The 14183-nt window shown below is 38.5% G+C and overlaps 1 protein-coding gene across 1 annotated transcript in view; it reads right to left on the bottom strand.

Annotated features, from left to right (window-relative positions):
• The window catches only part of CYP97B3 (cytochrome P450, family 97, subfamily B, polypeptide 3), a 45247-nt gene that overhangs the window by 13341 nt on the left and 17723 nt on the right, over positions 1 to 14183 (bottom strand). Inside the window, exons 6-8 of the mRNA XM_082878454.1 lie at positions 4088 to 4261; positions 2830 to 2877; positions 2625 to 2684 (exon numbers count right to left, since the gene is read on the bottom strand). Of these exons, the coding sequence (XP_082734580.1) occupies positions 2625 to 2684; positions 2830 to 2877; positions 4088 to 4261 (282 nt within the window). The remainder of the gene's footprint in view (positions 1 to 2624; positions 2685 to 2829; positions 2878 to 4087; positions 4262 to 14183) is intronic.

The raw sequence follows: 14183 nt of genomic DNA, 5'->3' as shown, positions 1-14183 counted from the left end.
GCCAAGGTTCTGAAAAGCGGTTGCGGTCGCCGTAACGGTGGCGGTGACGCGGTTGCGGTTGCGGGGTGTAAAGGCCGTAGCGTAATGGTTGCGGTAACCGGAACTGTGAATTTTTTTATTTTTCGCACAATTTGAAAAGAACTTACCGATACGCACATTTTTTTTCCATGATCATATTTATTGGGTTTTAAAATAAATATTGATTAATTTTTTAAAATTTTTAAGTTTGATCCAATATATTTTATATTTTTAAATCACTATAAACTGAATTTTTTACATTTTATTTTAATAATTAATGACTTTATATTATACAAAAAATCAATCACTATCTATTATATATAAGATAAACAATGACAAATGTAAGAAAATAAATAAAAGCCTAAATATATATATATATATATATATATTAATCAAGCCAAATAGATAATGATCACATTTATTATTATTATTATTATTATTATTATTATTATTATTATTATTATTATTTTCAAACAATATATAGATAGAGACACACAAACAAAATGGTTGAGTGATAACAGCTGAATAGAATAGCATAGGTCTTACAATTTCAACAAATCAATAACATGTTCTTCATCTTCCCTATTCTCTCTCTCTATCACTTGTTCCTCCATCTTCCCTATTCTCTCTCTCTATCTCTTGTTCCTCCATCTTCCCTCTTCCCCCATTTTCAATTTTTTTTTTTTTTTTTTTTTTGTGTTTTTTCGAAAGAAGCAATTTAAAACCGTTACGTAACGGTGCGTAACAGGCCGTTACGGCACCATTACAATCGCTATAGCAGCCGCTACGGCCGATACACCTGTGAATCTCAATCACACTGCAAAAGCGGCCGTAACGGGTGGCGGTAACTACTACAACCGTTGCGTAACGGCGTTACGTAACGGTTGCGGCCGCTTTTTAAAACCTTGCTAGTAGCTAATCTAGATTAGCCACTTCATCAGCTTAATGTAAAGAATGCCTTTCTCCATGGTGACCTAGAAGAAGATGTATATATAGACATTCCTCCTGATTTTGAGGATCATCAGACAGAGGGTAAAGTATGCCGGCTTCGAAAGTCATTATATGGTCTCAAACAGTCTCCAAAGATTTAGTTTGAGAGATTCACTCAGGTTATACTTAAATATGGCTTCAAACAGAGTCAGGCAGATCACATCTTGTTTGTGAAACATTCCTCACGTGGTAAGACTACAGCGCTCATTGTTTATGTGGATGACATAATTCTTACAGGCGATGATAGTGAAAAAATATCTCTGTTGAAGAAATATTTAACAAGTGAGTTTGAAATCAAAGACTTGGGGAGCTTGAAGTATTTTCTAGGAATTAAAGTTGCTAGCTCCAACGATAGGATATTTATCTCACAGAAGAAGTATGTGCTTGACCTGTTGAAGGAAACTGGGATGCTTGGCTGCAAGGCCTGTGACACTCCACTAGAAGCCAATCAGAAATTGGGGGATGAAGGAGGAGGAGCAGCTATTGATAGGGGGAGCTATTAGCAATTAATGGTTATGCTCATCTACCTATCTCACTCTCGTCTTGATATTGATATTGTTGTTGCTGTCAGTGAGGTTAGCCAATTTATGCATGCTCCTCATCGGATTTACTTCGAGGCTGTTATGAGCATTTTGAGATACTTGAAGTCTGCTCTTGGTAAGGGTCTTTATTTTTCAAAGCATGATCATCTTCGTGTGGAAGCCTATACAGATGCTGACTGGGCTGGATTAGTGACGGATAGGAGATCAATTTCAAGGTATTGCACCTTTGTTGGAGGCAACCTAGTTACTTGGAGGAGTAAGAAACAGAATGTAGTTTCCAAGTCAAGTGCAGAAGCTGAGTTTAGAGCTATGGCACAAGAGGTGTGTGAGCTCTTATGGATCAAGTTATTATTGAGTGATTTAGGTATTGATCAGACGGACTCCATGTGGTTATACTGTGATAATAAGGCCACCATCAACATCGCTCACAATCCGGTTCAACATGACAGGACAAAACATATTGAGATTGATCGTCACTTCATTAAGGAGAAACTTATTATTAAGGAAAAACTCACTAGTAGCACAATATGTACTCCATTTGTGTAGACTGGTGAACTCGATGACATATTCACCAATAGCTTTGGGAGTAAGTCATTGTATGACATCCTAGGCAAGCTGAGCATGAGATATATCTTCGTACCAGCTTGAGGAAGAGTGTTAGATTAGTATATTATTAGTTGGGTTATTATTCAAGTGTAATTATTCTATGCCTTAGGGCTCCCTTATAATTATTAATCTTCATTAATATAAAAGGGGAATGATATCACAATCATTCCCTAATCTTGGTATTCTCTAAAATCATCAATTTCAACTAGAATTTTAGTCACTAACAAATCTCAAATGCTCAAAGGGGAATAATTGGCTGAGGGAAGATTCCATTTTCCACTAAGGCTCCAATTTACCAATTAACAATAGACACGTTCCAGAAGGAAAAATATGCATATTCCCATCGGGATAAATGAGAAACCTATTATAATAATCACGGAGATGTACAGTAGGTGTTCACTTAAGCGCATTAACTGTTGACATAAAATCATTCTCATAGAAGCAGATAGAAAAGTTGCAGTTACTCACCTGACGATCATCAACATCAGCTCCTCTCATATCAACTAAAAATCGTAAAAGACTTGCATCCTGCAAACTTCAATAGTTATGATGCTAAAATTCATGACTGGTTTAAAAATTTAGCAAATGTTTTAAACTATATTCAGTGATCATTAGAGTTGAGGAAAAAAAATATGAATTTGGTCAATTTTTGTAATGAAGGATAAATACCTACCTTAAGATTTGAGTAGTCCCTTTGCTGTAGTTTCTCAACATCTGTTTCCTGCCATAAGGTATAATCAAATCAGGTTTAAGACTCTGGGTGGTGGTGCATTTTGTTTGTTTGCTAACATACAAGAACTAATGATAAGCACATAATGAAAAAAGAAGAATGATATTAAACCTGCATTAGATACCTATTAATTCTTTACAAAGATTAATGGATTCTTATTAATAATCAAGCTTTAATTTGTTTTGATGCAAAAAGTACAGTACTTCCATCACCGTCCAAGTGTCCATAAGCAATTGAGTTTCTTTCCAGGGCCACAAGGAATCATATTTGACAGCAAAATCAATCATGCAATTTTTGGCATCTTCATTTTAAAACACTACAGGTTTATCAGTTTTAGCATTAATTTACAGGGCTAATGCTTGATGCAATAGTAAAAAAATGGAGCTGTCACAAATTGGGCCGTCAAGCAGGACAAAGTTTCAAGGATAGACACTTCATGTATCTAAGGTTAGGTCATTGCACAATTTACACCTCCAGCACCTTGTGTCAGCAGGAGCAGCATTGGAAAAGCTAGTGAAATGAGTTTTTTGGTTTTGATGTTGATTTGATTGTACAGAAAACCAACACTGTACTAGAGTTCCATATGTAAGATCTAACAAAAAAAAAACAAAAAACCTATTGGATTCCTACTTCCTGAAAGAGGCATCCATTAGGATTTAAGAGGTTAAAGAAATTTCTTACAGAAAATTGACAACTAAATATTATCCACAACCAAGGGAGAAATAGATGGAGGTCTATCAGTGGATGATCTTACAAATTGACTTAATTATCAGTTCTGTTGGCACTACTCCTCACAGGGTGATATATAACTAAGAAATTCATCAAATAATCCTACCTGATTACAGAATGTAGTAATGAAAGTATTCCAAAAAACCAACAAAAGAAAAGAAAAAAACTATTTCATATAATTTGTGAACCCACCACCATCATTAGAAAACAAACATAAAAAGTAAAAAATTCTGAATGCCAGTGAAACAAACAAAACATGTTAAGGTTTTAACAACACAAAATACAATAAAATGCCTCGAAGTGTCCTGCAAGAATATGATAATTTTCTCTTTTCCCACAATAGCAAGAGATATGTTGCAAGTGAAGCACCATTGCGTACCACCTCATTGTTTTCCATTCAGAATATGGTTACATAATTTGTCTGATTTTCAGTTCTCAACTCCTTCCCTTATTCAGCTTTCTATCCACTCACCTGTCTGGTCTCTTTTGCATTTCTAATGAGACCATCAAGACAGTCATTGATGACCCTAAGGTCCTTCTGGAATTTTCGCTGCCTGGGAACTAACCATCTTGCCAGAGGAATATTCCAATAAGGGATGTAAAAAGTCGAGCGATGCTCAGCTTCAAAAAGTGTACCATATACTGCCTGTAAAATAACAATAGAGGAGATGACCAAAACTTTCTATATAACACAGGAACGAATAAAAAATTAAATATAAAAAGAAGGAAACAATAAAACAAGAAAATAGTCTAATTGAAACAATTAAATTTAGGTAGAAAAATATGCACGTTACAGTGTCCTATATCGGCTCAAACTTTCAAAGTAGTCAGATGTTGTCATGGTGCCAGAGCCAGTAAATTCATTGATTCAATTCCAAATCCCATTTAAGTCCTGGTAATTGTTAGTTTGTAATATGCATCCAGTAGTGGGCCCTCTCAAGTCTCATTGAGCCAAAGTCTGGTAATGACACAGAATTTTTTTTTTTTTTTTTTTTTTCCTTTTTTCCTTTTGAAAGCAACATAATTTTGGTTTTGTTAATTTAAAATAGATTTGACCCATTGAATCATGTCTTAGCTAATGTGTCATGTTGTGGTTAAAACTACAAGAAGAGCATTGCAAGCCACGCTACCGAGACAATCCAAATCGTGATTGCTTTTGCTTTTATGTGCTTGATTTAGTTGCTTAATTAATGTTGAATGAATCTGGGGTAAATCTGTTAGATTAAAAGATTCTTGTTTAGTCATCTTTAACTGACGAACATCTGAGGTCATTTTGTGTACTCTAACAAAACAAAGGTTCATTAAAATTTCCTTCAATTGGTATCAAAGCATAATTCCTCTTGTTTAATTGATTGTTTCTAAGTTAAAAAATGACAGATAACCAGGGGAAGCTATTGTTACATGATCTTGGGTAGAACTCAACCCCAAAAGCTAGCTTGTGACGTAAGGGTAGGGGTGTGCGCGGTGCGGGTCGGTACGGTTTGAGAGAAAAATAGAAACCGTATGGCGGGTGGCGGATTGATAAAAGTGTCACCAGAATTTGCCATTTTTCTTATCAATAACCGGCGGTTTGGTTGGCAAATAATGGCGGATTTGCCTTGACGGTTCGGACGGATTGGCGGTTTATAAAAAATATAATTCAAATTACAAAACTTAAATCAAAGAGTAAAAAAAAGACGAGAGATACCGTGATGTTAAACATCTTGCGAAGCTTTCTTCTGATGCAGCAAGTGTAACAACAACATGATAATATCAACGACTATGCCATCAGTTCATTACAAGCATCTATGGAAGCAGCAATGATCAAATACAATACATAAAATTAATATTATTCAGGGTTTACAATATATTGAAAATGTTTACTGTTGAAAAGTATTTAGATTGAAAAGTGAGCTGATGCAAGTTTGCAACATGGCCAGAAAAAAAAGATTGTAAAGTGAATTGGAATCCAACTTTATTTTGGATTACTGATGTTAAAACCTACCATCACCTACTCCACCTACTACACCTACCACCACCTACTACACACCTACCACTACCACCTACTACCACCTACTCCACTACATCTCCTATATAAGGAGCCCCTCACCATTTGTAAAATATAACATACAATCAATCAATACACATCAATCAATAATACATGAATTCTATCATGGTATCAGAGCAAGGTTAAGAACCTGGTCATTCTGCTTCCCCGGCGGGCGGCAGCCTCGCCTTGGCCGCCCGCCGGACCTTTACACATACCCTGACTCCGCTGTAACTTCATCTTCCTCTTCTCACTATTGAAGAACTCTGTTGCAATTGCTGATCACCCGCAGCAGTTGCTGCAACTGCCATTGTCGGGCTGGATCCATTCTCTTCTATGACTTCAGGACTGCTTCTATCTTGATTGAAGAAGTTTGGGGAGTGCGGGGACGGAATGGCAGCACCCGTAGAGAGGGTACGGTGGTGATTGTGCCTTTTCACATCAAGAAGTTGCAGACCCATCAGTCTCCGACCTTGGAGCTCAATAGCTTGCTGCAAGTCAACTTGTTCCTCCAGTTTCCTTCTCCACAATATGTCTTGGGTAGTATCTCCAAACATCCTTGCTCCAAATCTAGATCTATCGAATCTGTTCCTCTCTCTCCTTCGGTCCGTGAACCGCGATTCCCACAAGCACCGACCAATCAACTTGCGACTCCGGTTGCCGTCGCCTCTGACGGTGTCAGTCTTCCGGTTCACAATCTCCGCCTCGCCTCCTCTCTTCGATCCCTAAACATTTTCAAGAATAATGTTGTATCGGTGTTGGCTCCAAATATTCCAGCAATGTATGAGATGCATTTTGCAGTGCCCATGGCTGGGGCAGTATTTGTTTCAGAGTGCCTGAGGTCTTTGGGTCTAGCCTGGTGTTGATGCCATTGGCACGCGCGGCCCTCCGGCTTTTGATGGCCGATTTGAAAGGTTCCATGGCAGCCATATCATCCACTACCTTTTGCCCACACACCCATCCTCCTTTTTATTTTTTAACCCAATCTTGCACACAGACCCATCCTCTTTTTTTATTTTTTAAACCCATCTTCACCTTTCTTTTCTTTATTATCAAGCTTCGTTAGTCTAAACTTCTAATTTCTCTTTTTTTTTTATTTATTCTACTCACACCCAACCACCGCCCAAACCTTATTTTTTATTCTAAAGCTTACTTGGTGCTCTCCCTGTTCCCACTACCTCCTTTATTATTTTTTTTTTATTCCTCATCCTATATTCATTATCACCATGCTTATCATTTCATCACTATCACCATATTTTTTTTATTCGATTCCTTTCTTTTCCAAAAAAAAAAAAAAAAAAAAAAACACCATTGCAAACAATTTACAACTTTGCACAACCAACCATATTTTATTCATCTCTGAGAACAACCCCGATCACACTTTTACACAAAAAAAAAAAAAAAAAAAAAAAAAACCAACAAACCAAACAACCACATCCACAGGCGGGCTTTTTTTTATTTTTCTTCTCTACTCTGCTGCCGGTCTCTTCTTTTTGCCTCCGTCCTGGGCGGCCCTTGCCGGAGTTGCCTCCGTGCTTCCTAGACCACCAAGCAAATTGCCTCCTCTCTGCTCCTCCACTACAGCATACGGTGGACCTCCAAATCGGAAAATCACGGTGGCCTTCCGCTTCAGCTCCTTATTTTCCGCCTTTAGCACACTTATCTCTGCTCGCGCATCCTTATACATGCGCTGGAGCAGAGACAGCTGGGCGTTTAACTGCTGCACCTCATTTGTCCTACTCTGCAGCCGGTGCGACAGGTTTGTGACCGCCGTCATGGTCTCCACACATGACTTCAAAGTATACTGATTGGCCTCAATATCAGTTTGCACCGCCATTTTTTGCTCCACCGACCGCATCGGAAAGTTCAACGGAGCAAAACCAGAGGCGCTTGGTTGAGGTTCACTGGCCACCGCACCAGTTATCTCTCTTGTTGACTCGTTGAGGTCGGGAAAGAGAGTGAGCAGACTACGGGACGAAGAGGCCATATTCTGGATAGCTGAACGGGAAGACGAGGCCATCTTATGGGTTGCTGAGTGTTTCAGAGAAGGGTTGGTTACAGAGTGTTTACAGAGTGTTTCAAGATTTGCAGCTCTTAGCGACAAGCTCTCAGAGAACGACGAGGTTTCAACTGGTTTGTTATGCTTCCAAGCCTCAGCCTCCGCTTCGGTTTATAAAGACCATGATGAAGAGGCAGACACGCGCATCATGCGCCACTTGACGCCAGACGACAAAACGGGCATGCAAGCCAATGTGGTGACGCGCCTCGCCATCATGTCCGGCACATCTTTTTATGACTTGGGTACGGCTTTTGATGGCACGCCTTTTGAAAGATTGGGCACACCTTTTGAGGGTGCGACTTTTTGAGGGTCCGACAAGACTCTGTAAACTGTCCCGACATTGATTCCGGTTAGCTCCTTCAAGGGTCCGACAAGACTCTGTAAACTGTCCCGACATTGATTCCGGTTAGTTTCTACAAGGGTCCAGCAAGACTCCGTAAACTGTCACAACAACTGTCACAACATTGTCTGCTACAACGGTCCGACATGACCCCATAAACTGTCTTCTACATCGGTCTGCCATAACCATACAGTCTTCTACAACGGTCTGACACGACCATACAGTGTCTCCTATCCATTTTTTATTTTTCAGATTATTTTCTTGTTTTGTTACTCTCTCCAAACTCAAGTTGGTTAGTTCTTACCCCCCTTGAGTTTGCGGGGGGCTGTTAAAACCTACCATCACCTACTCCACCTACTACACCTACCACCACCTACTACACACCTACCACTACCACCTACTACCACCTACTCCACTACATCTCCTATATAAGGAGCCCCTCACCATTTGTAAAATATAACATACAATCAATCAATACACATCAATCAATAATACATGAATTCTATCAACTGACATCTTGAATTCCCCTCGAGCAGTAATGTAATACTATATTCTAAGGTATAGAACAACAAGCAAACTTAAGAAAAAAGAATTTTTAGAATCTTATAAAACATGATTTAATAGCGGTGCGGGTCGGTGCGGTTTGGAAGAAAAATAGAAACCGGCGGACTGATAAAAGTGCCACTAGAATTTGCTATTTTTCTTACCAAAAATCGGCGGTTCGATTGGCAAATAATAACGAATTTGCCTTGGCGGTGCAGTTCAGTGCGATTTTGGCGGTTTCGGCAGTATTATGCACACCCCTACGTAAGGGTGCCCTCACGCCTATATACTTCAAATTACTTTAGTACCAAGGCAATGTGGGACCTCATTTCACACCCTCCCACACGCCTAGTGTGCTCACATAGCAGCATCCATGGGCATGCAGGCCAGGGACACGCACGCACCCTACCTATCCCTAGGTACTTCGGCTCTAATACCATGTTAAGTAGCCAATTTTCGCAAAAGCTTAGACTTGTAAGTAGAGAGTCTATTTAATGTATATTAAGGCTCATCTTTTTTACTCTTTATTTGATATGGGACTCTACTTTCATACATGTTTCAACAATCTCCCCCCCATGTGTGAACCAAACATTGGGCCTCACCTTGCTCCCCCTTAATCTTGATCTATAACTCTCCAACATCGTGTCCAACCAAGGCCACTCGCACACACTCCATCGTGAGGCATCATACTCTGTTGAGAACCACCTTGCCGTGGTCCAACCTTGCCACCTGCACCAGTAATTTTCTTGCTCCATTGAGACTCTTCGTGCAAGCTCAAGCCCACCAACATCAATGCTCCAAGAAAGCCCACCCATAGATCGTTAGCCATCAGTTCTGACACTAGTTACACACTTATATACTTTACATTACTTTAGTACCCAAGCAATGTGGGACTTCACTTCGCAGCTATACCAAGAAGCCAACAAAGACCTTACTTTAGGCCTCGAAAAGAAGTCCCTAGACTAAATGAAAAAAAGGCCTATCGGAAAAGAAGGCACAATTTTTTTTTTAAAGCCTACATGTCATAGTTAACTTAAGACCCTATATAGTTTCCACATCTTTTGTGGAAAAGAAGATGCATTCATAGGACACATGTTAGGGTATCGTCCTTGGGAGACATGATAGCATTTGAGATGATGCACCTAAGTCTTAAAATGGAGTTCATGTCATGCTAGCATGAGTTTACTGTGGTTGTTAAATCGTACAACTCAAGTGATCTACTTAACTTCAGCTGCCGACGTGGTTGCATCATGCGGACCTCACTTATGTGGAATTTACAACACCTATGTACTTAGTCAAAGAAACAAGACTTAGGTATGTTGAAGTCTTCAACAAGGCATCGTGGACTTTGGGGTTTAGCGCTTGGTGGCTAGAGACAAAGGCGTCACTACCTTTATCAGTACAACTTTGAAAGAATTGATAGCTTCCACCGATGGGTTAACTACTTCTATCATAGAGGCTAATGTCAACTTTGAAAGAATTGATAGTTTTCATTGATAGATTGACTATTTCAATCCAAGAGGGAGGCTAATGGCAAAGCTAACAAGCTAGAACACAGCTTGAAAAAAAAGCTAACTTTGGCATTTAGCAAAGCTTTTTGGATTCAACTTAATCAATTCAATTATATTTTTTTAGAGAAAAAAGTTAGCTTGTATAAAGAAACTAGAGAGGCTTTTTTCAGGATTAAATTTTCCAACTTTTATGTGTTCGACAAAAATTCCCATAGAAGTGCATTTTTGGATTATCACTTTCACAAATTCTAGGGCATTTTGGACATTTACGCATCAAAAAGCTATTTGACAGCTTATTTACCAAACAGGTTTAGCTTTTTCACAACTTATTTAAAGCTTTTTAAGCCAATAGAATAGTCTAAAAAGCTAGCTTTTAAGTGTCACCAAATGGGCAAAGATAAAACCATAAAAGAGTAACATGAACATGCTGTTGATGTTGAGGATATTAAGGAAACAAAAGCCGAAATTGTTGTTGTAATTAAAGAAAGCATGGAAGAGCATGCTGATCATGATTCCAAAGCTAAGGAAGTCAAAGAAAAGCATGTGAATACGATTGAACTTTCAGCTCCTCATAGGAAAATGATGTCCACAAATTTCCATACATTCCAACCATAGAGTTTACCATTTCAAAAAAATTCGATGGAGTAATGAAAATGTCAGATTTGTTTATTTTCTCATTGTTTCTTCAAAAAGATCAATTTGAAAGAATGTGATATAGGACATATGCCTAACATGTGATGTTAGTTAGTGGGTGGTTAGTTCGTAGCCTATATCTAGTGAATTGGGGATCAATTGTAACTAACTTTGATATATGATAATTGATTGATTAGAGATATTCTCTCCAGAACCTTAGGGTTCACTGGAAATCGACTTCGCACCCTCACTTTGCATTGATGAGTGCAGTTCGGCTTTGCAACCCTAGTTTCGCTGAAGATTCAACATCACAAGACTTCACACTGAAGATTCATTGAAACATGATTTCAAACCAAGGTCCAACTCGAATCCCTATGACTTCTCGTTGCAAGTTGGGTGTTTCTTGCATATTCCCGAACTCACGAAGCTTCCTTGATTCCAATTCACTGAATGAGTTTTCATCTAGGTTCTGAAGTTCATTGCTGTTGAGTTCGATTGACTTCTCTGTTGATCTGATTTCACCAATTGACATCAGACTTGGGTTCCATCGCGAAATCAACATCAGGCTTTAGTTTGTTCTCTTGAATCGCAATCGCGACTAGTTCTGATTGAAAGAGATTTGCTGAAACTTTGTAGACTGGTTCGAAATCAACCTGTGACCTTAGGTCACGGCTCGAATTTGGATTCGTGACTTCGTTGTGGGATTGTGACACTATTCTTGCAATCTGAGTTGATCGAAGCTTGGCTTCCATAATTGATTTTAACATCTACATGATCAAAGCTTCTCCTGGGTTATTCTTCGACCATCTGGTAAGTGATTCAACTTCTTTGTTTCAATTCTTTATTTCAAGTCAATTTCAGCAACTTGATTCTTGAATTGGAAATTGGGTGGGTCTTGCATATCTAGATTTGATTTGTTGTGTTCATTCCACTGGTTCACAATGTGTGATTGGTACATTGTTGTTTGTTGTTGTCCAATTGGGTTTGTGATTATTGTGACTTGAACATTTGGGGATGTCAATAGCTCAACGAGGTCGAGGTCGAAGGGGTGGTCATGGTAGGGCTTATGCCCCGGATTTGGGTGATGATACCGAGGTCAATCTACCGATTGGAAGGGATAATGGAGTTCCGTATCTAAGAGATGAAATGATTGAGATGAGAAGGCAAATTCCTGCTTTAACCGAGACGGTGCAACGTCTCCTACGTCCTACCAAAGGTAGTAATGGTTCCAAGGATCATCAACTTGATATTCATTCGGTGCTTCGCATAGGGGTAGAGCACATTCACATGGGTTTGATTCTAAATAGAATGACACCGTAAAGGATTTAGAGTTTCTTGAATTTCATGGAAGCTACAATTCGGATGTGTTCAAGGAATGATTGAAGACAATTGAGGATCATTTGGAGTGTCATGATGTACCAGAAGCAAGGAAGGTGAAATTGGTCTTTCAAAGCATCAAAGGTCATACCTCCGATTACAAGTTGGTAGGCCAAGAAAAGGTTAGAGAGTGGAGGAAGAAGGAAAGGAAGCTCAAGGAGCACTTCTTGCCTTTCTAATCACATGCCACCTTTGTTGGTTGAGAAGCAACGAAAGATGGGCATTTCAAGTTCCGGACATCAATACCAAAGTGACTTTGCAATCGGACAACCATCCTATGACTATGTCCAAGTCGGTTACTCAACTAGTGTTGGAGTGCAAGAGATTTTTGATGACGGATGTCATCGTAAGATGCTCTTTAGTGGCAAGGTGGTTGGACCAAGAAATGATGAGGAAGAAGCTTCTATCTTTGGTGAAGAAAACATGGAGGATAATTGTGAAGCTCTTCCAATTTTTGATGAAGATTTTCCATCCTTGATCAAGATGAGAAACACGACTATGATCAACATGTTGTCATCTTTGATGACGATGGTGAGGCATTGGCTTATGAGGAAGTTGATGTTTGTGAACATGAATGCGTTCCAATTTTTGACACCTATGATGATGAAGACGACCTTCTTGTAGAGAGTGAAGGTGTACTTGAAGATGAAGAAAGTATCGTAGATGAGGCAAGTTTTGCTCTCACATGGCTTCCCATGAAGGAAGTGGTTTCAATCCCACCTTCTATCTCTTTTCTACATTACATGAAAATTATGTTGGTGAGTCATGACATTGAAGTTACATGGTTGTTGAATGAACTTTGCTTCCAAGAAATGCCTCTTATGCTATCTTCAAAGCCATTTGTTCCACTTTGTGCTGATGAACTTTGCTTAAGAGAAATGCCTCTTATGCTATCTATATCTAGATGTACTCAAAAAGTAAAATATTTGTGAAGAAATCTGCAAAAAATTCAATAAATACAAAAAAGTACAAATTAATACGAAAACTCAAAACTGATTTTGAAAACTGGACAACCATAGGAATAAGAAATTTCTAGCAACTAAAAAAAAAGAATACAATCTGTTCTATGCACACATGATTAGGTTCTATTCTTAAACTCCATTTTCAGGCCCTAAACCCAGCCAATCAAGTTCACAATTGTTCCCCACCTTTTGGCCACTACATCCAAACTACAACACTACAAAATAATTGTTGTCGAGGATTCCACGAATTCCGAAAATCCTGAAACAAGCAACTTGTTGAAAATCAAGCCCAAACAAACTTTTCCATCTAAAAACCATTGAAACTTTCTTCTCCCTCTTAGAATGCTAAATTTAGACGCTTTCTATAACAAAACCTACCACAAAGTCCACTCATAGGCAATCTTGGACCAAGTTTCCTACCGTTGTCCTACATCACTGCACCTTCTAAAAAAAATATCATTCATTAGGAACTTAAAATCATTGAAACTTTCTTCTCTCTTAGAATGCTAAACTTATAAACTTTCTATAACCAAAACACTCCACAAAGTCCACTAATAGGCAATTTTGGACCAAGTTTCATAAAGTTGTTCTACATCACTATGCCTTCTAAAAAAATCTCATGCATTAGGCATTTGCCACGCTTCATGTTGATAATGGTTTCCAAAAGAAGTGTAAAATTAGATGATAACATAATGAACCTAACCCTCTTTTTCCAAAAACAAGAACGAAGTACAAGATAAATCCATAAACTTGACATGAGTACAATTGATCCTTTGCATGTAAACATGGAACAAAAAAAATTATATATTTATATGCATCAGAAAAAGACAAAATATAAATAAAGATCTTATTTGGAAGGAACATTAGTGAAGAGAGTATGAGAAAGTAACCATTAATTACCAATACATGATTATGAAAGCAATTTTCTTATTAAATGAGAGACTTGTTGTCATCAACAGCTTATTAGACAACAAATACAAAAAAAACCCCAAGAGAAAGATAATTCTAGCCTCTAGGGGATAAAAATGCACATTCATGGGATGGGATGCAGACACAATACAGAACAAACAAGCAAATATAAAATCAAAGTAAAATGTAAACATGCACCAAAAGACTA

This window comes from Camellia sinensis, chromosome 7 (genome assembly GCF_055761805.1).
Source record: "Camellia sinensis isolate YWXY chromosome 7, ASM5576180v1, whole genome shotgun sequence".
Classification (NCBI taxonomy): Eukaryota; Viridiplantae; Streptophyta; class Magnoliopsida; order Ericales; family Theaceae; genus Camellia; species Camellia sinensis.
This window is presented reverse-complemented; position numbering and strand designations above follow the sequence as displayed.